At 40.3% G+C, this 26,083-nt stretch overlaps 1 protein-coding gene across 1 annotated transcript in view; it reads left to right on the top strand.

The window, feature by feature from the left end:
- Positions 1–8,254: 8,254 nt before the first annotated feature.
- The window catches only part of LOC310929220 (uncharacterized protein), a gene marked incomplete at both ends in the record, with an annotated part of 42,201 nt that continues 24,372 nt past the window's right edge, over positions 8,255–26,083 (top strand). The window contains 4 exons of the mRNA XM_083891942.1: positions 8,255–8,293; positions 10,283–10,450; positions 19,956–20,060; positions 25,870–25,912. Coding sequence (XP_083748068.1) covers positions 8,255–8,293; positions 10,283–10,450; positions 19,956–20,060; positions 25,870–25,912 — 355 coding nt within the window. The remainder of the gene's footprint in view (positions 8,294–10,282; positions 10,451–19,955; positions 20,061–25,869; positions 25,913–26,083) is intronic.

The raw sequence follows: 26,083 nt of genomic DNA, 5'->3' as shown, positions 1-26,083 counted from the left end.
CATCATACGTTGAAAAATTGTGATGTGGATTTATTGACACAGCGAGTTGAACTTTGGCGCAGAGGACCCCATCTTCTTCTGCTTGAGAACAAACAGCAGCGTTTCTGAGACTTTGGCAAGTTGTAGGCTGCTGAAGTATTGTTTGAAATAAATACAAGGTATAAAAAAATGACTCATCTCTGCATCTTATCTTCGTCTGTAATCAAATTACTGTAGGCTCTTGTGAGTCGTGACCAACACCAAACAGTAGAAAACGCTTGTGAGTACACTTTTGTCGAGGTGCAAAAAACGACTTAAGACAACATTATCCAAACCTCACTAACCTGTTTGCTGTTTTTCATCAGCAGCACTTTGGCAAAAGCCAAAATAAACTGATGCAATGTAGGTTCTAAGCTACAGGAAGCAATTTTCCTGCTCAGAGATTATAGTGGTGGAGAATTTGGTTCGGGAAGTGCGACGATTTGTGACAGTCTCTCATTATCTTCAGCACTGTGGATGCTTCCCCTCAAAAACACTTGCACTCACCAGTCTTCTTGACGAAGGAGGCATATATGCTTTTTAGACACAATCTATAAGCATACACGTTGTGTTCAGTGAGTTACATGTATATTAAAGATTTAGATAGACACAGGCGACAGAAGGAAAAGCCTCTGAAAGAAACCGATAGGTGACATATTTACATTTCCCCGAATTTAGCCCACTTCTGAGTGAGCTGATGAGCAAACGAGCTTTGGCTTGTCTTCGTGTGTCTCCCTGCCCTCAAGGTCTCACAAGCACGGGGTGTGTGCTCCCACACCCATGTCATTGTTTCAACTGCAGCTCTAAACTGCTGTTGCTGTGCTCTCAAACTGCTGTGTTTCCCTTCAGCTCGGCTGCTTATGCTCATTTATCACAGCATCAGTTGAGAGAGAGAGAGAGAGAGAGACCACAGAACAAAGGGGGGGATGCTTTGCATTTGTCCCTGTGGAGTGCAACGTCTGGCAGCTTCAGGGACAGATCTGTCAGTGGTGAGGTGTCGCTCCTCGTGTATGCACCAATGGTCTCCTGCACAGCATGAGAGAGGTCAACTTCCATTACATAGACTGTGACAGAAGTCTCTGCAGCAATTTAGGGCAGGAGGCAAAACACACTGTGGCGAGGTTGTGATGAGTCCTGGATCACTCTAAGGGACTTCCTGAGGCACCGTCTGTGTACTTCCTGTAGGCTGGGGAGCTTTCACCTGGTGATATGTGCTGTACACACCACCCACGCAGGGCTCTGTGGTCTATGCTGCTGCAGCTCTCATACCAGGAGGCAATGCTTCCTGTTGGGAGGCTCTCCATCCAAATGTATGCCCAATAGATGTACTTGAGGATTTAAATCCTCAGGTCAATGGTCATTGTTTTGCCAAATGAGGGATTTTGGTTTCGAAGTAGCCACTACATGCTTCAAATCACAGTATTGTGGGTTGTAAAACCATAAACTTTGTATTTGAATTAGGGTTGATTGATTGCTGTGAATCGATTCCTAGTCAGGGTGTGGTGATATCATATTCATCACAGAGAAAACACACCTACTACTTATATGCAGCCGAGGCAGCCGCTCCTCACTGTGCATCAAGAAGCTGCTGTGTGTGTTCACCGTTGAATGAAGATGGACAAGGAAAGGCACAGAAGAACTAAATCATGGCTGTACTTCTTAACAAAGACTGAGGCTTCTGGTCATGCGGACGCTGATCTCACTTCTGCTGTGCGAGTGGACACGTTAGCATATAAACTAGCGGACTATATGCTAACGGGTTAGCATAAAAGTTAGCCGACTTCGTCACAAACTTTCTCCAGAGCTTATGTACAACAAACGGATGGATTATTTAGCAGCCGAAAAAGAGGACATGAGAATAACTGGACACCTTGAGGAAGCAGCCGGCTGGCTCTGTCTAGAGCAGTATTGTTGTTTTAAAATGCAAATGTTTTATAAGCTGTAACAGGAGCACGCAAGCATCTGCTATTAATATGAATAACAAACCAACCTGATGTGCTTGAATGTGTGTATGACACCACTTTGTGTTTGAAGTATTGACTGTGATGCTCATGATTTAGCAACTAGCTAAGAGTTAGCACATCAGCTCATTCAGCATCAGAATGAACCATCCACACTACACCACAGAGCCACTTATTATATTTTATTTTATTCGATATTAGAAATATGTATCTATCTTTGATCCTTCTAACTCTTAAATATTATCAGGGCTCTCGAGTCATTTCAGAGTGAGATTTTGTCTGGAAGGGCAGGGGTAGTAGGTGAGGGGTGTCAGTGGCGGGGGTATGATTGTGTGTTGTGTCGTTTCTGGCCGTTTCGATACTCGGATACTGAAAAGCAACATGGTTGTGTTATCAGGGTTGGATACATTCAGTCTGTGAAGTTCTGCTCGATCTCAGTGGATTTAAAGTGCACAGTGAACTCTTGACGGCCTGAAAGCGGCACGTGCTGTTCATTTTTGCTGAAGCTTTTCCTGCCAACATGGCAGTGTAAACAAACTCTACTGCAACAGCTGATTCCCTTACTGCAAGGACTCATCTACTTATTACACACTAATGGTAATTGTATTCAGAAATAATACTCAAGCAAAAAGACCCACTGCACTGTAGCTAATGTATTGTCTTGCTCTCTTGCCAGTGCATTGTGATTATTCAACTGCCTCGTGTTCTCGGTGCATACTAATGGAGAGAGCCATGAATTGTTACAATGGGATAAATTGCCCTAACAGCGATGATGTCTGTGTGCTTTGAGGGCTCACATGCTGAGCAGGTTAGATGGCAGTTTGCAGCAGTAGCTACATCTCTGCTGCTGCTCCCTGTGTTTGGCTCCTCCACCACTAACCAGAGGGGAGGCTGCTTGACATTTCCGTTGAGCAAACGCTGCCACATCAGCTTATTTCCCCTCCTCTTGCCGTTTCTTATCTTTCCCACTCATCGTCGATCCCCCTGCCTTTCTGGCCACCTCGTATTTTGGCCTCTCATCTTCCCCTCTGCTTTGGCTCGTCTTTCTATTTCTCTGTGACTCCTCTGAGGAGAGAGGGAGAGATGATCGGGTGTGAAAAAAAAAATGAAAAAAAAAGCACTCTACTGTATGCTGTTACCATGGCAACTCGGAGCCGAGCCACGACTCCTCCACAGATACGTGTCCTCCCTCTCTCTCACTCTCCCTGCCACTTGCCGTACTCAGATTAAAGCTCACGTCTGATGAGCGTGAAGAGAGAGGCAGTGGGAACGAGGGACGAGGCTGCACTTGTTTGGGAAGAGCAGCGCTTCATAACCCTCCAAGGAAACAACGCACTTTCCTCTGTGATGAATTATTATTACTGATGGCAGATATCAAAGACAGACACTGTCAGTGAATGGCACACTATGCATAACAAAGGAAACACACGCAGCTCCTTCTCCACTTTGAGGCTTGCTATATCTCCTTCACTGCAGAGATCTCAGGGGCTGGGCCTGACAGAGGCGATTGTGGGTATTGGGTAATGGCCTGTTACAGGATATTAATGCATTTGCAGAGCTCCACTGGCTCACTTTTTGTGTTAATATGTTAAATCAATCTCATTTCATGAGACGATGTCTCACTAAGGGGATCACGTTTACCACAAACTAACTTTACATTTATGTGATTTGAATTAAATTGTCAGTGCACACGTGTCCTATGAGGCATTATTGGCTGACGTGTATCACACGAAAAGCAAGAGAGTAGCTATTGACGTGTGGCACGGTCGGTGGTGTACTCGTAATGTGTTCACAAGAGTAAAAGTGAGAAATGTCATCAGTGGGGGGAAACAGAAATGCTTTGACTGGAGTTGTTTTCAGCTGATTTGTTGGTGTGAACACAGCGCAGCTGAGAGAGTCGATGAACACACTGTGTAAATACATGTGGCCCGGATGGATGTTAAGTGATTTGGCACGTCAACTCCCGTTTGACTTGGACTCAATGAGCGAGTGTGCACCTGTATAGTAGCACACAGGAGAGATGCTGCTCGTTTTTAGCTTGACTGATTTGGACCTGGAGGAAAATGCAATAACAGAAAAAGTCACTGAAAGTTTGCTCCGACTGTCACCAGGAACACAACACTCAGCGGAGTTTGTACTTGGCAGCTAATCCTCTCATCACAAAATCCACAAACGAGCCAATGGTGGAAAAACTGATTTTGCAACTTCAGACTAAAAGTAAATCAGATGTATTTATTTTTCTCAAATCAGCTATTTTCAGACAGGCTTTCCTAGCTGTTTATTGCAAGTGATTACATTTGTGTATACATATTTGTAGGGAAGTGTATTGCGTTCACCAATACAATACTCTATATAAACTCTATCGATTATCTATATAATAACTCAAACATATATCCATTCCCTTCTCTTTGAGCTCAGTTTAATAAAAACATTCACATCTACATCTCTATTTTTGGTTTTAACCAATTTTACTTCGTTTTGGGTTTGAGACACTGGTGTGTCACTTCTCAGATTATATCTCCCATGATCTAAGCAGAATGTGTTCTTGCCGTGTGTGATGACCGTCCTCACCCACATGCGCATTGTGCTAACGCTGTTTGCTGCCTATAGACTTTCAGAGTCATATAGAGATGGGATTTTATACAAGGTCCCAGGGAAGGTCTATGATTCACAGCCATTATTCATTATATACGACGTGTTGAGCAGAGCCTACCGAGGATGCGTTCATACATCGTGTGTCCAGGGTCGTCTTTTCATAAAAGGTCAAAGAAGAATGTTTTCCAGGGTGATGATTATTGTCTGGTCCGGAGGATCTGAGTGCTTGTGAAACTATAAAAACCCTGGATGACACAAATATGTATCTGTGGGATGACTGTAGACACAGCAGGAAGGTTCTAATGGTCTAAGAATATAGACACTGACATCATCTCAGCAGCTGCAAGTTTAGCAGCAGGACATTGTGTCTTTTTAAAAATGAAAAACCATGTCTTTGCGCTGACATCTGACATTTGCGATCTTTCTTACTTCAGCATTTGCCATATTATAGATAGATTATAGAAACAAGTCTACAGACTCCTCTCTATGTATGGAAACGTGAAATAATTTTTGCTGCGTGTGGTATCAAGGAATTGCTGGAGGGCTTTTGTTGGGAAATTTATTGATTTGAGTTTTTGCTTTAAGTGACATGACAACATGGATAAAACTCTCATGCCGGTTATGTGAAACTAAAGCCAGGAAATGGTCTGCTTAGCTGGTATTACCTGCTCCCAGTCAAGGAAAATAATTAAATTAAATTCACTTATGATGTATTACGATCAGAGGAGCATGACGGCCCGTGGGGGATTCAACACATTAATGCCTCTATGAGTTAAATCAAATATTACACATTATCCTGATATGGCCATTAGTGGGCACCTGTTTTAATGTATGCACTCTTACCTCATTAATGCGTTCGAATGCAGGGCTTTTACTCGCAACACAGTGTTTAAGTGAGGTCAGATATTTCGTAATGATACACGTCCTTACTGTTTCTCTTTGTAGATGTGAAAGCTGCAGTAGACACAGGATCCCTGGGACAAGTCTGAACTGCAGGTTTTTAAAATACTCGAGATGGCGGCTCTCTGTCCTGAGCTGCGTTCATCACGAACACAGACAGACGCACTTGTTTTATACGTGATTTATTAGTGACTAGTTTTATTAGACTCTGTTTTTAGGTGTCTTTGCAGTGTAAGCTGTTTTTGGAGCTGAGGTAGTAATAATTCAAGTGAAAGGACCTGCATGCAGAGTAGGTGTAGTCGAACTTAAGGATGGGATGAATCCACTTTTTGGTGTCCGATATTGATATCACAAACTCATGTATCTACAGATGCCGGCATTAGTCCGATACAGTCATTTTAGACCATTCTTGAACTATGAAGCTGTTGACACACATTTTGTGCTGAGTCATTTCAAAGACAATTCTCCAACTGTGTAAGAAATATTGTTCTCCCACAAGGAAGAAATACACAGCCCAAACATGACGTGGCTAAAATGCTTTTGCAGATTTACATTTTTACAGTCTGTGCACTCTGAAGCATGCGATATATAGGATTGCTGATACTGAGGTCAACGACAAGGTCGACAACATAAGATAAAAGATAAGATGAGTCCCGCTTTATTAGTCCCACAGTGGGGAAATTCACATTGTCACAGCAGCAAAGGCAGTAATGATAAAGATAATAAATAGTAAACATGCATTTCCACATTATGTGAAAGTACAATGTAGGAAGATATTAACAATACGACGTCAAAATATAACCTACATGAGACGAGTGACGAGGTCTACTGAGAGCAGTGCTCGTCTAACAGCTGCAGGGAGGAACGACCTGTGATAACGCTCCTTTAAACATTTAGGATGTTTCAGTCTGTCACTGAAGGAGCTGCCCAGTGCTGCGATGGTGTCCTGCAGGTGATGTGCTGTCCTCTAAAACTGCCAATACGTCAATATAGACAGTCGTTTAACATGAAGCCATGCTGCAAATAACACAGTTGTGCGGATGCATTCGCCACCTATAATCACTCATTTTTGAAACATAAAGCTTAACAGAATACAAATTACACATATTTGGCTCAATTAACATACTGTTTTATTGTTTTTTGGTTTTTTTTTGCACTCGGCTGTTTTGCTCATTTCCTCTTTAATCGATGCAGTTAAATCCATACAGCTGACGCGATGACTGCAGCATGGGAGGCAAATGCAGCCCTCATGACGTCACACGTCTCCCTCTACAGCCTGTGCTTAGTAAAGCGTTTATGTAGTATTTAGGGATTTTTTTCATTCTAATTTTCTTTTTCCATATCTGATCCAGTGATTTTTACCAGAAACAGCTCCTCCCTCTCCTTTCTTGTCTCTAAACTGCACTGTGATTGGTCATAGTCGAACCATGACACTGCAGATTTAATTATGAGGCTGTCAGAGGAGTTACAGAAGTGTCATTTCACAATGCTGAACATGATATTATTATTGATCAATAATGCCAAAATAATCATTCCCCCAATGCTTTTATGAAAAATTGCAGATCCAAGCAAATGTAATAATCATACTTTTAGATTAAAAAACAATGAGTCAGTCTTGTTTTTAGTATAAACTGGAAATATGACTCGTCTCAATAAGCAGCTTTGTCTTTATTTGAGTTGTTTTTATTAGATACAATGGGACATGTCTGTAAAATCAGATTTAGTTTTTATCTTTTCATTTGTCAGATGACAACTGTGCACTATGATGTATTCAAGACAATTACTTAGTCTGTGGCACTGTGGAGAGACAGATTGAACATTACAAGCATACATACAGCTCCTGCTTATTGAAGAGTGATAAGACTATAATGATTTATTGGGTTGAAAATATTTATTATTATAAGAATATGATAGCCATGGGTAGCAGAGGTGGACCTCATGGCCTGATTCCCAAATTTATTCTTGGTTTCATTTATTTATTTTTCTATTCGCGATTGTTGTCCTCTTCCCAAAGCATGTGCAGTTTAAAAAGATAATCCTCTTCTGCCTCAGTGATGGATTTTACAATTAAAGTGAAAACGTCCTTGATGGCAAGGTGAATTATGTTCGCAGAAACCGTTATAATATCAAGGTGCTGCAGCTTTATGAAAGTGTAATGAAGGCGATGCCGGCGACGGTGCTTTGCTGTCATTGTTTTATTGTGCATGCGTTCGTGTTTGGAATTTTGTGTCAGTCTCCAGGTGCAGCTTGTGTTTGCTCCATGACTGAGGGAAATCATTCATTATTTAATCTGAAGGATTTAAAGGAATTTGTTGACAGAATAATAAATGAAAAGTTATATGAACAGTACTCTATTATAACCTTTTTTTGGTTTGTTTTTCCTTGTAATAAGCCCTTTTTATGTGTGTCGTGAGACTTTTTCCACAGACAATGAACCAAACACTGGTTTTATAGAGAGAGACATTTTTATATTAAATTCAAACTTTTTCACCTGAACCAAGTGTACACACATCAGTGACACACTACGGTTCTCCTGCTTGCTTTGGATGTGGAGGAACAGAGTTGCCACACAACCTCACACCTACTGTATTATGTTCTAAAGCTTAATGTCCCACACATGGTATTCTTAAGGGAATTCTCCATTCACTGTTCTCTGTGTCTTCTTTCAGGTTGGTGTTACTTCACTGAAGCAGCAGAGGCAGCCCCCCCCCCCCCCGAGTCAGAGTTGAAGAGTGCAAGACAGGAGTCCTCCCAGTCAGCAGGGGGTAGCAGCAGCAGGCATGCAGGACTCCACCTCTGACACCAAGATGGCCAAACAGGTATAGTAAATTGCTGCTAAAACTATATTTTGGTTGTGTCATTATCAGTTTTCTTGGATTGTGTTGCACCATGTGCAGTGAGTCATCTCTACAAGGGAGGTGGAAACGTCAACAGACTTCAATGTGGACGCTTTTATCGAGCAGATTTCCTTGAACAATTTAAACAGCAGATTTAATTCATCTGTACTTAGATTATCTAACGCTGATTCTGAAGATAAAACACAAAGGATGTTTTGAAATTCCATTTATCCTCTTACTGATACTGTAACAGCTTTTTTAAGTAACACCACTATCGCCAACATTAAAGGCAGCAACAGACTTCTCACAGGAGGCAGATCTGTTCCAAATAAGATCATTTGCTCTCTCATCATCCTCCTCTTCCTCACATATACTTCACACACTGGTTAATTAAGATGGAGTGAGAGATAAGGTGATTGAAATTATTATTATTTAAAAGTGCCATATGTAAGAATGTGGCCAAAAACGGTTACTACATTCAAATTCAAAATGCCAAGGTCTTTTAGGTTTTGTTTTCTGACGTAACTGGCAACCCGTGGTTGCTCGGCAGCTGAGACTCTACTGACTGCAATGATTGGTAGACGGCGGTACGTGGCGCCACATGCCAAAAACGTGATTTCCAAACATTAACATGATTTGCAGTCTGCAAAATATTGTTTTAATGAAAATATTTTGGCTGTACTGTTGTTGTTGGTGAGTTCAGTTTGTTATATGAACATTATTCCTGTGATTAGTCTCTGTGACATATTAGGAGGATTTTATGGCCAGTTGCTTTTGATTTATTACATAATGCACCTTTAATTTATTGTACATTTTTTTGTTTCTCATACCCTGCTATATAGAGTAGAACACTATTTCTGATTTTCCTCCAAGTAATCCCAGAGGAGGGTCGTGTACCACTGCCGGTACACGTGCCACAGTTTGAGAACCATGACTATAGAGCATTACTTTTGCTGATGTTTGGTGTTGTTGTTATTTCGCCTCAGTTTGGTCTTCATTAACAGAAATGATGCAGCATTATTTGTACGCTGCATCCTTTCATCTACTATCAGACCTGACTCCAACCTGCAGCGTTACTCGTGCAATGTTGCTGTTGCCTCCATCTGTATTGATATAAGAATAATGAATAATGACTGCTATAATAAGAATCAGAAAGAGAGAGTTATGTGGAACCGGTAGTCTTAATCAGTGCTGTATAAAATCATTTGGCAATGGTTTAAATATAACGGACCTTTGTTTGTTAAAAGTTATGCTCTTCAGTTTTTAATTACCTCAGTGCTGCTATGTCCCTTCTACCTAGATAGGGCTGTGAGACATGACCAGAATCTCATATTTCAGGTCCAGATAGCTGTAGGCAGCTGTACGCTTTGTTCTGTTGAAGTAGGCTGGATGGCATCCACAGTTTATTAAAAAAAACAAAAAAAATATACCTTGTGTTTTGGAATCATCAGCTCTCTGCTCTCAGTTTCTCTCATCATATGAGCACTGACAGACTCCTCTTTCATATACAACAATTGACTCCAGGCCATCTCTCCATTGTTGCAACTCTCTGCTGATATCAACACGTTTTATTGTTTGTTTGTTGTCCAACTCTCTTTTCGAGTCTTTCCATTTGTTTTTGGTTTCTTCCAGTGTAGGCAGTTTTTAGCAGTGCTTTTACCAGCAAACAATTTAGTATTTGCTCTCTTAACTGCCTCCTGTGATGCTACAGATGTAGTTTTGAGGCTGTGAACTAAGCATAGAGGATGTGCAGACGTGTCTTTCCCTCTTATATCACTTGATTTACACTATGTTGACAGGCTTTTATGGAGTTACTGAACAACTTTGCCATATAAATCCTGCCTACTGTACCTTCTTCATCTAAAATCAATGTCCTTATACTGGCATGTCAAAGTATTTTTTATGTATTTTGAATACTGACTGTTGTCAGGGATGACAGTCGATGAGAGTCTTTCTTTTGCATCTGTCAAGGAACACAACTCCAAGCATCTGGACGAAAACAAAGAAACAGACGAGATGTCTGAGAAGACGTCGCCAAACAAGAACCTCAAATCGCCGCAGAAAGGCTCCAAGCGGCTGAAAACGGCTCCCTTCAAAGTGACCCTGCTGGACTCCGTGGAGTTCGAAGGAGAAATTGAGGTATGCACAACAGATTTAACAAACTGTGGTAACACACTTTGTGGAATTAGTCGTAATATGCTTTGAAAAGCAACAGTTTTTTTCCTCCCCCGTTAGTATTTTCCCTGTGTGGGCAGTTACAGTATGTGTGTGTTGTACTGTATGGTGCTGCACAGAGCAGATAAAAACAAGCAGAGAGAATAAAAGAGAAGGTGCCATGCTATGAGCTCAGCAGGCGTGCAGAGCCAAAGAAGTCACACGTTTCTGTAAAATTTAACATAACAATTTATAACCAAGGACCTGACCTGATGATGTGTCCTGCTTGTTTCTTGTTTGTCTCATACACAAAGCATCTGTGAAGCACTGTTAGTGCTTTCTGAGCATCAACAGAAACGTTCCTGTAGCAGTATCCAAAAATTCCCAAGCCACGAAGGACAAAAGTGGTTTGTTCCTATTCTAACACCTTTTACTTGGTTGGTGGTTGATTACGTTAATGGAGCAAAAAGAACTTGTAGCAGATGAAAAGAAACCAACATGACGCATGGTAAATAAAGGTTGTTTTGACATTTGACTTTCTGAATGTCACTGCTCTCAGCTAAAAATGAGTCTGTAGCACAAACACGAGATTTAATTATTATTATTATTATTTTTTTTTTTTAACGTTTTCTATTTATAACGCAGATACATCAATCTGTAATTATTTCATTTTTGTACACAATTTGAAATCTTGTCATGAATCTTCTCCGTAATGTTTGTCAGTAAGTGGTGTCTCTTGGTTTCGAGTGTCAATGAGGACTGGAAAAACACACTCGAGTAGAAATGAATGTCAGAGTTTAGGATACTACTTGAAAGTCTTAAAGTGACTAATATTTACTGTACCTGAGAATGAATGAAAGGTTAATTTGTTATACTTACGCTTTGAAAGTTAAAGTACGAGTCAGAACTTTGACAGTTTTATTCAACCTCACTAAATATTCAGCATAAAATTGAAACCATTAAGGATTTCCATTGTCCCTCCCTTTCAACCTTTCTCCCTCCTCTCCCCTCATTACTTAAAGGGATACTTCACTGATTAGCATGTGGCTTTGTATTGCTAGAAAAGCATTATTATTTTTTAGAAGTTTTGCTGTCCTCCCTCATTTTTCCCCTCATTTTACAATAAAAGCATTTGTGTAATCCTCCTCTGACGCGTTATGACGCGTAACGCGTCATATCGCGTCAGAGGAGGATTGCGCAACGTCGAGATTAGAACTACAATATTAGGTTCTGCACTTTTTTGACTCACCCACAGGGAGACTTCATTCCCAGAATGAAAACACAGTGTCCGCCATCTTTGCTAAAAGCTACCACCGGCTCTCGCTCTCTTTAATTTGGCCTTGTAAACTCAGAAGACAATGACAGAATGTAGTTTTCAAACGGATATGGCTGCGAGGGAAAGGACCTGCTTTTTGGCGTTGCCCGCGGCCGGAACCGGGTACCTGGAGAACTTTTTCTGGGCACTTGAATGTGCCGCCGCGGGCTCTGGCTGCCGCAGCGGAGCGAAGCTGCACACACTTCGGCCTGGCACTGGCCGGACCTGGAGCAGCTCGCTCCAACTCGGCCGGGCGGGCAACGGGGGTAGCGGGCGCTGGTCCGATGGATGAAGGAAACGGGATAAACGGCCGCCTCAATATAAAGTGAGTATTTTTTTTTTTACCACCGCATTTATCCATGTTTATATGTGACGCCAGCTGAACTAACGTTAGCATATTTACAGTTCATTTACATGTAAGAACAGATACTTCGATTCGCTAACGCTATAATCATTGTTTTACAGACAGTCATATCACCTAACACCTTACCATCACTGGAGTGGATCCACAGACTGGGGAAAGACGATCGTCTTGTTTTACCTGACTGTGTTGTTGAGAAGAACATACGCAGCTCCTGAAAACAGTACTGTCTATGAAGACTGTTGATAATAAGTCTGATTTTTCTTTTTATGACTATTAATATTAAAAATCTAAATTCATATATGTTGTGGTTTATTTTCTAGCCCTTAGTGTTCCTCTATTACAGTATTATTAGATGAAAAGTGATTTAATTTGGAGAAAAGGGTTGATAAACATTTCAGAATTAATAAAATCAGTAACTATTCAGCCTCCTTCCTCAAGTCTTTACTTTACAAAAATGTACAAATGCATGCAGGGTGTGAAGGTGAAAAAAATAACTTTATTATTCACAAAGGAAAAAGTTTTACCATCATATTCAAGAGTACACATTAAAAATAATCAAGGAGCCATATCTAAAATCATGTCTAACACAATATGCAAACAAAAAATAAATAATGAAACATGTAGAGCGGTGTCAGAATCTGATGTGGGACAGCTGGAGGAGTCACAGTGGTGAAGAGGAGCAGAGCTGGATGCTGTGAAGAGTTTCTCCAAGACTTGATTAAACCAGGCTTCAGCTGTAAATGACAAGGAATATAATTACACATAAAATATGAACGAAGATTTTACTTCTTTTCAGGAAAACAAACATTTCAGCTAAATATACCAACTGGGTGAGCTGTGAGCATTATACTGTTGTCTATATAGGCGTCTTGAACAAACATGAACAACAATAAAACATTTGAATAACACTGACATTATTCTCCAGCGAAAACAAGGTGACTTTACTTTGCTAACAGAATACGTGTATATAACGTGTGTGTAATTGTCTATCAAACGTTACGTTTACAAAGTTGTTGCTTCACTGCCGACAACTATATCACATCGAATACTATGATCAGAAATAGAATGGCATATTATCGCCAGTCTTACCTCTCAGTTACGTCTTCCTGCTGGAACTGTAGACTGTGAACCCCGCTAGCTTCCAGGTTTTTTTCTTTCGATTTCTTCACTCCAAACAAGCTTAGCATAGCTTAGCTTTCAAGCTTCAGCACCGCTCTGAATCTCTGACCGGCAAATAATGGGAACTTACTGCTTGTCCTTTCCTTGTTTTTACTGCACGTCCCGATATAATTTAGCACAGTAGAGAACAATCCTGTGTGACCTGCAGGTCCGTTATGTATCCGGAATGTATATGTAGCTTTTCCCCTCGGGGATTTGTGTCCGTGTATCACGCTGTCTGCTAATGGACGCGTCTGTGTCTCTCGGGAGCAACAATGGCGGCGTGTGAACTCTCGCTGGAAACGAGCGCTGTGCATTCTGGGAGTTGGTGTCTTTCGTGTACATGAGCGATAAATACATTTTTCTGCTTTTCTCAGCCAAGAAGGCACTTGCTTCAAATATTATTTCACATTTATACTACATAGATGACCTAGTTTTAATAGACATCCATCTTCTCAACGGTGAAATATCCCTTTAAAGGTGCCATATGTAAGAATGTGGCCAGAAACGGTTACTACATTCAAATTCAAAATACAGAGGTCTTTAAGGTTTCTTTTTCTGACTCAACTGGCAACCCGTGGTTGCTCGGAAGCTGAGACTCTACTGACTGCAATGATTGGTAGACAGCGGTAGGTGGCGCCACATGCCAAAACATGATTTGCAGTCTGCTTAAATATTTTTTTTAATGCAAATATTTTGGCCGTACTGTTATTGTTGGTGAGTTCAGTTTGTTATATGAACATTATTCCTGAGTCTCTGTGACATATTAGGAGGATTTTATGGCCAGTTGCTTTAGATTTATTACATAATGCACCTTTAAACTAGTGCTGTGCCCGTAGGAAGTATGTATTCCTATAGTGGGAGCTTTTTTTTTTCAGCTTTTTATCTTCTTCTCATTATGGCCAAATGAGGCTGTGTGTGAAGGTTGGATGTACAAAGAGGTATACTCTTGTGTCGTGTTAATATTCAAAGTGTATATTAAAGGTAAGACATGGATGTACATTGAGATATAAAGAGACACAGAAATAGTTATTTGAAGAAAAAGAAAACACTCACTCACGGTAAAACTGTGTTTTGTCACAATAAAATACTCATCAGTCCTTAAAGTTATGAGCTTGTACCAGATGTCTGTACAACAAACACATATTTTTGACACAGTGCAGATGCATTGTTTTAAAAGTAGGGGGGGGACTGTGCTTACTATGAAAGAAATCCTGACGGCGCCCCTGCCTGGTGCAGTGGGACAAATCAGCGGAAATTAAAATTACTCCAAAAAACATGAAAATCAAGGATGCACACCATCGGGCCATGCTCAACCCATATCCAAAGTCTTAGGGCGATCTGAATAACGGTCAGCGAGATATGCCTGTCACAGACAGACACAATTTGCCTTATAGATAGACACTAACATTTCTGTATCTTCAGGCCTAAGTCAGCTTAATCGTGAAAGAAAAATCTTAAACATATGAAAACATTTTCTTTGTCACCTAAGTGGTTTATCTTAAGAGCAGGCACTGTTGCTATTTTTTTTCCCATTAAATTGTTGAGTGGAATTCTAGCAGAGTTCCTTGTGGTTGCTCACATCTGTCTAGGTCTGTGTGGAAAATCATCCGTGGTGATGTCTGTTTGCACTCGTGTGTTGTTTTTCGTGACTCCAAAAAAAACCTAATTTGCTGTCAAGTGTCAACCACAGGCTTGTGTTTCCAACATTTCTTGGCTAGACCAAAGTTCTGTGTTTCTGTGCAGCCATTCCCAAACTGAAGAGTACCAGGGTTTCTCTGACTCTGATCAACACACGAGACTAGGATCAATAATTCCCATATATTGTATTTTTTTCATGTGAACATGGGATAGATTAAAAATCAGTCCGCTTCTCTCTATCTCTGAACACAACTGGGCTCCATGTATTATTTGCAAGGTTTGGCTGGTAATTATCCATCAACTTAAATAACAATGTATAGGAATTAAAATGAACAACTAAACATCAAGTGCACATGCTGAAATACTGGGCCTGTGTGCTGACCAGCGGCTGACACTGGAAACTTGCACATAAAATGTCACAGTATTGAGATTGGAGAAATTTGGTACAAGGTAAGTACAAATGCTCTTCAGAGCCAAAGAATACACATTTTTAGCATTGTCATAGGTTAAAGCTACAAACAGTCTCATTTTACTGACTGTACCTTTATGTCAGTTTTTTTTTTCACATTCCCTTAATGGACATTTCATCAAGTTAAGTTTTTGCTATAATCCTGAAGCTATTGATTTGACATTCATATCAGGAATTTTCAAATCATACCGAGCCCTTCACAGGAAGTCAATTTTGTCCAGTAAACGCCCCCAGCGGCACACGCTGCTAACTGTGTGCGAGGAAATCCATAGTTATTACATGGTTGAAAGGCAGGTGCATCCAAGAAGAAAATAAAAGAGAACATGTTATTATGTGTCAGCCTGTAGGATACTTATGCACAAGTGCATGAAACTTTGTGTGTGTGTGTGAGAGATGTGGTGGAGGATATTTTGAAGGAAAGTGTGTATGTGTATGTGTATGTGTGTGTTTGTGTGTGTGCGCGTGGTAAAAATATTAGGAATGCTATGCTTGTCAACCTCTTTCAGCACTGTGGAAATATTCTGAAATACCTTTGGGCTTTTTTCCACATCTCAACAATAGTTTGCATTATGCTTTAAAAAAAAACAAAAAAACTTCTGTGTCTTTGTTCCTGAATGTTCTCATCTGCTCTCAAAATACTGACAGTCATTGCCAAAGACAGATCTACAAAGCGGCTCTTGTCTTGTCAGCTCATGTTTTCTTTTTCCACATTATGGCAAGCGCCTCAGATGCATGTCATAGGTTTGCTCCTGCTTAGTGTCTATTGTTGCAGGGGTGGACATGTGTGCCTGCTATTTATGAACCAATCCTGTGCCTCCAAGAGGTCACAGGTCATACTTTTGTGAATGGCTTTTCCTGGAGGAGTTGCTGTATTCACTGGGTAATTAAGTCTCCTGTCATGGATGCATGGCTTAACGTCTCTGTGGTCCTTGGACGGGAGGAGAGGCACTGTGCCCTTGTCCCCTCCTCTCACTCAGCTTCCACCTCTGCTCACTTGGGTGCAGTCTGACTCAATTTGAAGCCTAGCTGAGGAAATGAGAGGAATACAGCCATTTTCTGGTGGAACTGAGTTACCACTAGGGATGGTTGCTGTTCATATTCGAACCAGTACTGTGGCAGCTTTTCAGTTTCAAAATGTAGAATATCTATTTATAACATACACAGTTTATTACCCCTCCTGTCCTTCTATAAGGCTGTCCATAGTTTGCCCAGTGACACTCATCGACTCGTTGGTGAGGTGACAACTTGTGGTGCCTGGTAGGTTGAGCTGCTTTCACTGTGACACGGGGGACAATTTGACAGTTGGACCTATTAGTGAAGGCAAGTATTTTAGTATTTTTTGACATCCCATTCTTTCAGGCTATGAAATATGCCTCATAATGCCGTTACTGACGATACGCGCCAACCTTATGCAGGTGTTTGGGATTTGTTGAAAACCTTGCAGATAAATGTACTGAATCAGTGTAACAACAAATGCTGTGATGATAGTCTTGTGATGTAGACATCACCGAAAGCCCTGTGTGGAATTAAGTCAGCAGGGGTCCGAGTTTAATAAAGCAGCTGTTGTAGGGGCAACGGTAGCTCAAAGGTTGTGGGTTTGATTCCTGGTTCTGTGGGTCTACATGCAGATGTGTCATTCAACACGAGATCTCTGAAAATCCCGTAATAGTTACGTAAACAGCGGTTCTCCTGAACAGCAGATCGTCCTGCTCCTTGCACTAGTCCAGGCACATCCGTTTGCGTACATTGAACCGCAGAAGAAGAATAACGTCTGTTGTGGAGGTGTTTCACGAGCGACAGTGTCTTCTGACTCTGGGTCTGACTCGGGGTCAAAGTCATAAAAGGGACTGTGGCGGGGAGTCGTGAAGAAGCTATTTTTAAACACTGTTAAAACAATGTTTTGATAATCAGGAGCAGTGCATCCACCGTTCCACACGGGGGAGCTGCACTTCTGAGAGCTGGTGTGCTGAATAGTACTGGCCAATCACAAGCCTCTGTCTTCTGGGGGTGAAAGTTCACTCTGAAACATCGCGGCTGACGAAAAGCGTCATAAAAGATGATTTCAATCGGCTCGTTTACAGCAACTAGGAGGTTTTTGACCATAAAAACAAGTTAATGTATGTAAGTAGACCTCCATAACTAACATTTATGTGCAACAGGACCACTCTATGTGACCTTTAAAAAAAGACTAATCCATTGGATATCGCAAATCATTTGAAAGATCGTATTAATCGTATGAAAGATGAGTCATAGAAAATGTGGTGTATGAAAGTGTGAGTGAAGAGTGAAGGGGGGGATGGGGGAATGGCAAAAACTGTAGTGTAAAGCTGCTTTGAGTGGTCATCAAGACTAGAGCACTAAATTGTGATAAATGTTGTAGGTAATGCTCAGCCTTAGCGGATTTTGTGATCACGTTAACTGCATGTCGGTCCGTACACCTATATCCCCATCGCTCAAGAATACGAGGACATATGAACTCCTGACGAGAAATCACTGCTTCTGCAATCGAATATGAGCTCAAGTACATATACAGTATACACCCTGATTTATGAATAGAACTGCAGCTGGGTAGTAGCATGCGGGCATGAGTAGCAACTCTCAACACAAAATGTGGAAAGTATGGTGGTGCTAATACTGATGAGTTAATTTAATATTACTGGCTGCAGCTGATGTCAGGAAGTACATTCTTCTTTTACACTCTTGCTGCCGTGAACCCTCCGAGACAGGAAAATTGCTAATAAACACTTTCCAAGTGTTGCTCCACCATCCTTTCACACATAATAAGGCAAAGGTGAAGCACTTTTTTTTTAGGTGCTGTTGCCTTGAGATGTTAGAAATAAGACAGCAGAGGGCTAATACTGCATCTGTTTCCCTGGCAACCATTTGCTTCATCTCTCTGTCTACTCATGGGGAAAAAAGGACCTTGTGTGAGTAAGAGTATACTATCCTCTGTGAGTGTTTAGTGTTTAGTGTTAGGGCTAAACATTCATGTGTTCCTCGTTCAATATGTTCAACACTAGCAGATGTGCTCATGCATGAATTCATATTTTATGGACTGTGAAATGGCTTATGACATTGAAGTGGAAACATTTTAGTTGTGTTTTTTTGAGAAACAAGCAAATGGGGCTGCGAGAGATTTTGACGATTTTCAAAATTTTTTCTTCTTCAAAAAAAAAACATTTCTGGGGATGTATGTTATGGTCCATGGAAGATGTGGTTACATTTTAGTGATGTTATGGATATGGTAAATGGTGGAGGTTTGAAGTTTCTGATTGCTTTGCCTTGTTTATGATGCACTATTGAATAAAACATAATTCGTGGGCAATATTCATCAACATCATCAAGCATTTGTGCACCCAATATGGTTATTGTCAGACTATTGAATGGTCATTATCAACACACGAGTCCCATATGCATGGGTGATTTGTTGAAGGGTTTGACCTCCAGAAGGCAGAGTGGGTTCCGCCTTCTGCTCTGTGTTGTGGATCACCGATAGATAATGGGTAATAACAGTCTACTAGTAGGTAAGTAGGCCCCTACTGGCGGTTACATATGGGACCGACCATTCGGGTGATTTCAGACACGTTTTAACCGACAGGAAACACTGTACAGTGAAATGTAAACATAACATATGCTATGCAATATAGTGATTGCATTGTTATTACATGTCATTAAGATGCTCTAAATCCTCGTCTTGAATGTTTTCTTCTCAAATGTGATTTGTAATACTACTACTTAAGAATCCACACACACCACAAACCTGTCACTTAAACGTCAAAGAAAGTGTTGCCTCACCTTTGACAGGAATTCAAAAAGCATTTGCACTGTCAAGTGTTTGATGCACACTGGCTGTGACTTAACACTCAACGGCTCAGCTGTTTGATTGCGTTTGGAAACCAAAGAACAGCAAAGCATTTTCCAGCTGAATAACAGGGTCTGATCATAGACTGTGTATAAAACAATATAAAGTCTGCTGCTTCTCCCAAGGATGTCAATGCGAAAGTCAAAAATATATTGATTAGATTAGATTAGAAAGTTTATTGTCCACACGGGAAACTAGTTTTGCTTAGGTCAGTAACATAGAGCAAACAACAAGCGAGACAGTAAATTAATAAAAAACATCTCTACTGCAAGTAGCTGCAAAAATAACTCCATTTGAATGAAACTCTGTGGTAGATGTTGCTTCTACTTCTCTCTTCATTTGTAATGTTAATGAACATTTTCCTGAGGAGTTAATGATCTTAATTGCTCATTTTTAATAGAACATGATATCAGTTTTTATTAATTATGTTTCCATTTAGTGGAACATATACAATAAATCATGGCACATAACATCACATCATCCAATTTAATAGGAACCAGTTGCAGGTGAACATGTCGTCAGACAAATTGTCATTCTCTAGGGTTCAAATTGGGAGTTCAGATGAGTGACACCACAACCTGTTGCCATTTGGTAGAAAGTAGAAGAAAAAAATCTTTCCACTGCTTTTTTCTGCTGATGATACTTTTCCCATGGCTGATTATTTCATGTTTGCCTTCACAGAAACACTCGAAAGGACAGACCCTCATGGACATGGTCTGCGAGCACCTCAACTTGCTGGAGAAGGACTACTTTGGTCTGACCTTTGCCGACATGGACACACAGAAGGTCAGTGAATTGTGTACTAAAATGTCCTAGCGGGAAGTTTTATTGCATCAACATGCTCCTCACAGAATGATCTGTATGCCCCTCACTTTGTCGGATGGGTTGGCTCACCAAGGGGAACACAATCCATCATTCAAAGATAAATGAAAAATGGAAATATCTCTGCCAAGTCTGGGTCTGAACAAAAGGCAAAATTAAAAACTTGCACTTTTGGAGAGAAGATGGAAAAAAAAACAAAAAAACTCATATACTCGCTGCAAGATGCATGTATGAGAATTTGTTCTTGATATTTCTGAGAGGTAGAAATTTTACAGGAAGCATAAATAATCTTCCTCGAATAGTTCAGTTTTTAATCTCCACGGACTTTCTGCCATAACAAATGTCAATGTGGAGGCAGGATCGACTGTGCAGCTCACACTATATGACCTGCTTGTCTTGTGACCAATTATTTTGCAGAAGTGACTGCTGCTGTAGTCAAGATCACACTGAGACCAAATCATGATCTAAACCAGAATAGACACCAAGACTTTTAGCGAGAAAGACAGAGTCAAGACCAAGGGAGGGCTAGACCCACCAGTGCAGCACATTTACTGTTTCATACTATTTTTGCCATTCAAGGCAACAAAAAATAAACTTAAATTCGATACTGAAATAAAAATGTTCCTATAAAAACATAACTTTTTTAAACATATAAATCTTTCTTACCAGTTGCCTTAATAGCAAGTGTATTTTTAATAATCAAAGCATTGTTCCACCGTTAAATTGGGCAGAAACAAGGTCTGAAATAATTTGGAGAAAATATTTATTTGTGATCTGACAGATTCTTTACGTCGAGCTTCAGTTTTAAATTCACTGTGTAATAGATTTAAAACTTGTGGAGCATTATTATTAAAACATTTACTATTTCAGTCAAGAAATCAAGAAAAAAGTATTGCATTTCACTCAATGCAAGAATAAGATGAGTGGAAGTTAAAAATTAATTGTTTTCCAATGTGTATGTATGTATTGTTTTCTGTAAATAACAAGGAACAATTCAATAACATGGATTTACTCATTTTTGATTTGAATATGAATCATTTTTCAGCCCTTGTAGAAATACCATAATTCTTTGGTCTACCATTCTTTTAATAGTTCTGAGTACGTTTCCACACGATTGCTGTCATCATGTTAGAGGATGCACAGAGCAGATTTATGAACATTTGACTGACAATGAACCGATGTCAGTTCACATGAAAGCTCTATGTTGAATGTGGACTTGGGGTTTTGAGTGATGTGAGACTCCCTCAGGGCAGCAGGTTTGGTTGCACAACAGGCTCCAGAGGAACCTCCTGCCTTTTGAAGTTAGCAAAGATGACAAGACTATGTCTCGCTTTACATCTGGAGCGTACTCTCTGTCGCCTTCATCAGTGCACTCTTTGTCAGCTCACATGTTGTGACATGATGTGTTTGGTGTGTCTGACAGCTGCAGCTTTGATTTGAGGCTAATCTGGGCCTAATATGGACAGGTTAACTGGTGTGAGAGCCGAACAGCTTTGAACTTCAAATATTTTGATATATGTAAAAAAGAAAAAAGAAAACAGGTACATCTCTCTTTCTGTCTGTTGCTTGACAAGCCCCAAACTTGGTAGGTGACTTTTATCTGATGTTATTTGGAAATGAAATGCAAGAGATATGATATCAGTAGAAATGCCACAGATATATCAGTGGAAGAGCTGTTTCCACCCTCTCAAAAGCAGGCACATATGGAACAGATACCACACAGAAGTTGTATTTATTCATAAAATAGCTCATCGGAGATGAAGAAAATATGTTGAATTGAAATACGGACTTCACTGATAGCAATGGTATAGCCACTTTAGAATGTAGATTTTCATTTGCAGGCAGCAAACTCCTGTTCTTAAATTCCTTGAGAGTTTTTGAAAATAGACATGGGTCATTGAAAGTGCTTGAATTTTTAAGTCGATACCTGGATAAATGTCTTCCGCCGATGTGCCCTTGTTATTTATGATGTACGTAGGCCTACGAAGAACAGACATCAAGTCGAGTCGTAACGCTAAGCAAGAGAAGGCAAATGACGTGATGCCTGGCAAAATACCAATTCCAACACCTCTGGCTCACCAAATACAATGACAAAGACTGATTTTGTCCAAGAGCCTGAGGACAATCACTTGTCCAGATGCAGAGTGTGCTGCAAATCGAATCGCCATGGGCGAAGCGGCTCTTACAAGTTGCCGTGCCATCTTCAGCTGTGTCAACACATTCGGTTCTTAAATTTGACGGAATTAGTCCTCAAATTTGATATCAACCAATGTGTGGGAACCCTGCAAACTTTGTTTATGATTTGGTTTGGTGTTTTGGTCTGTTGCGCCACCCACCCCATAACACAGCCAGTAGCACTGAGACACCCAGGTTGCCTAAGGAGTAAGTCAAACAGCAAGCTGAAGTTATGGGTCAGAAATGCTGAATTTTACCAAACCTAAAGAGAAGAAAAAATATGGTCTACAGTGGAGTGGAGATGCATTAAAATACTGAAAGTTGAAGAGAGATGCCAGTGTGAATAAATCTCCTGAACAGGGAAGCAGGGAGCTAATAGGTTGTACTGTATGTATGAATAAGTGCATGTGTGCGTGAACACAGTGTAATGCCACCTCTATGATTCCTTTTCAATAACCGTAAATGCTAATGACAGCAGTTTTGCATATTTTCCATATAGCCCCTTTTGAGGCTACGGCTTCAGATCAATATGACAGGCTTATCAAAGACGGTCTCCTCAGAGTCTGGGGGTCACTGCTGATTGGTTGACCAAACAAGTCTGATAATTTAAATGTCATTCCAGATGTCCTTTCTCTGTCTCAGGACTTAATCTTTTGCCCAGCGGGAGAACGTTTATTCGGCGTGATAGCTGCATGAACTGATGCTTGCAAAAGCAAAAGAGTGAAGCCTCGATCAGTCCGTGATTAAAAGTCCCCCCCCCCCCATTTCTCTGCCGAGAAACGCAAAGCAGCGGTGAACGCCTCACTAATTGAGTGCCCTTTTGGCCTTGGGTGATATGAGGAGGGGCGATAAATGCCCATGGTTCATTAAAGTCTTAAGCAGCGTGATTTAACACTGGAGGTGAATGTGAGTTTGTGCATGAGTGTGTGTGTGTGTGTTTGTGAGGACAAAGCTGAAATGAAGGTGTGCTCAACAAGGCCAAGGGAGAGCACTGTGCTGATTCAAGCTTTCACACTGATTCCACTCTGACTGATGTGAGATCAGCTGGCAAAAATACTGTCAGCCTCAGGTTGTTATTCAGCCTGGTGAAGATCACGGTCAGCTCTCTGCATCACAGGTGGAGCAGAACTGTGATGAATGCTGCCAACACCTGTTAAAGCTCATGTTACAGTAGGGTGGTATTTTTTTGTTGTTAAATAATAACATAATAATAACGTAGGGCAAGGGCTAATGGTCCCATCAAACCTTTTTTTATTCTTTTCTTACCCTAACCCATGGAGTGAATGGGAATTACACATAACCAGGGCTGATTTTCTGTCCCAGTTGGTCCATCAATAATATATTATAAAATGATGAAATAATGATGAGGGTTTCATGATAATCTAGGAAAATTAGCAATTTTGCGAATTTGGCTCCATATACGGTCCATAATAAGGAATAAAACATGTATTTGAGATGCAAAATTAACCGACAAATTAAAACCATTACACATTAATTATGTGTAATGAAGTCCTACACACATTAAACAAGCCTAGGTTGGATTTGCTTGAATTAGGTTTGATTTACTAGGTTTACTGACCTCACACCACGTAGGTAAGAATGCAATGGGTTAAATGTTGCATTCTTCTTCTGCCTCGTCTGCTCAGTCGTGACTTAAAATTCATCACTCAGTGTGCAGCACAGTTATGTCACCACGGACATAAAAACAAATAACTGCTATCATGAGACACACAAAGAGAGCTGCATTAATCAGCATTTTGTGAACTCATTTGGCAACGGTTTGAATGTAAGGCCGTTTTTTAATGATTATTTAAGCTAAAATGAATTAAGTTATAATGAAAACAACATCATACTGTATATTCCACATTAGCTGTCCCGATTCCTGAAGATCACCATAGAAAAAAACATATTGCTTGACCTCTTGGCAAAAGTTACTGTGCAACAGTATGTTATTTCCTCACATATGGTTAAATTAAAACCTTAAGACATCATTTGATGAGACATAAATTAAGTTTGGAATGTTGACAAGGAATTTATCTCATATTTTGGTTGATTTACAATCCATGTTACGGGGTTTTTTATGTGGAAAAAATCTACTACTTTCAGTAATTGCAAGGGATGTTGGCAGCATAGTGGTGCGGGGGGTTGGCATCAAAATGCTTCACAGCAACAGCATCCGAATTTGAATCCTGGTTTGTTTGGGTCCTCTTTTTGGAGTTTGCATGTTCTCCTCATTTGTACAGCGTGGGTTTTCTCCAAGTACTCTGGCCTCCTGCCACAGTCCAAAAACAGATTGGTGTTAGGTTAATTGGAGACTCTAAATTGCCAGTAGGTGTGAATGTGTGTGTGTGAATGGTTGTTTGCATTTTGGCCATCGGGATGAACTTGCAGCCTGTCCATGATGTTCCCTGCCAAATCTCTTGGCTCCAGCTTCTTCTGTGACCTCCAAAGTATAAGTGCTGGAGAATGAATGAATTAATGTTGATGAGGAGTTCCGGATTAGATTAAAATGAATGTGACAGGATGTCTTATAAGAAAGAAATCTTTTGAGTAATTGCAAAGGTTGTAATTTAGGAGCAAATCAAATGAGGATTTATCTCGGAGAAGAGAACACTTCTCTCTGAATTATTAGAGAGAATAAAAAGTAAAATAATAGAATGAAAAGGAAAAGAAAGATCCTATGAAACTGCAAAAAATTCAGAGAGGTGTTAAAATTAACCTGGGGAAGTCTTATGATCCAATCTGATTCAATTTGATACAATATGATTTGATATGTTTCAATAAAATACGATAATACTTTATAATACGAAACACTTTATTGTGGTGGAATTCTTTTACATCACAATCATTAAATAAAAACTACATATATCGCAGTTAATGCTTTTTTATAAAATATAGACTAAGAAGACGGGAAGAAAATACTAATACAAAATGTAAAAACGAACATTAAACATAATTATCCAGCTGCCAACATTGTACCGGACCACATATTGCACAGAAATTAGCAACATATTGCACAGACAGATTTTTGCCATCAACAATTTTTTTTAAACTTCATCTTATAACAACAAAGAGAAGTGTTGAGAAACCAAATTAATTCAATTTGAATGAACTAAATACAGTATTCTTTTCATTTGTTATTTTCTACTGTTCAGTACAGTTTCAATAATCACATCACTTGAGGGAAATATTTGTTGGGTGTGTGTGTGGCTGAGCTAGAAAAACAACACGTTTCACAGCTTCTGTAACAGAAGAGTCAAAGTCCACTGAACCAAAGATGAGATGCTCCCATAGTGACATGACATCAGAAGTGGGCTCCCTCTGGGTGAAGCGGGTCACTGATTGGACGTGGTGAGATGGTTGGTAACTCGCTGGCAGTAATTTAGCAACACAATAAAGCCAACAGCTGCTTAAAATTAAATCTGCTCTCCGCACGTTTCAGTGGCTCAGCAGGAAAGGGCTCACTTACTTTATCTAACCATATGGAGAAGGCTTTCATTAGGAACACTGACAGCAATTAGAGCAAAATGTGACACCGGGGTGTTCGTTAGCCATGTTTTCACTCTGCCCTGTGTGAATTCTGCCTTCTGTCTTTCAGAACTGGTTGGACCCCTCCAAGGAGATCAAGAAGCAGATGCGCAGTGAGTGTCTCCTCCAAGTCAACGAGAGAATAAATATTTAAAAAAAAATAATTAGTTAAGTGCTGAATGAAATTCATTGGATCACTGGGGTTTTTTGTGACCATAGAGGCAAAGCAGGCAATTGCCTGGTGCGCTGAGCAGAGAGAACCCCCCCCCCCCACACACACACAC

This window comes from Microchirus variegatus (genome assembly GCF_963457635.1).
Source record: "Microchirus variegatus genome assembly, chromosome: 7".
Classification (NCBI taxonomy): Eukaryota; Metazoa; Chordata; class Actinopteri; order Pleuronectiformes; family Soleidae; genus Microchirus; species Microchirus variegatus.
Note: the sequence above shows the minus strand (reverse complement) of the source record. Positions and strands in the feature narration are given on the sequence as shown.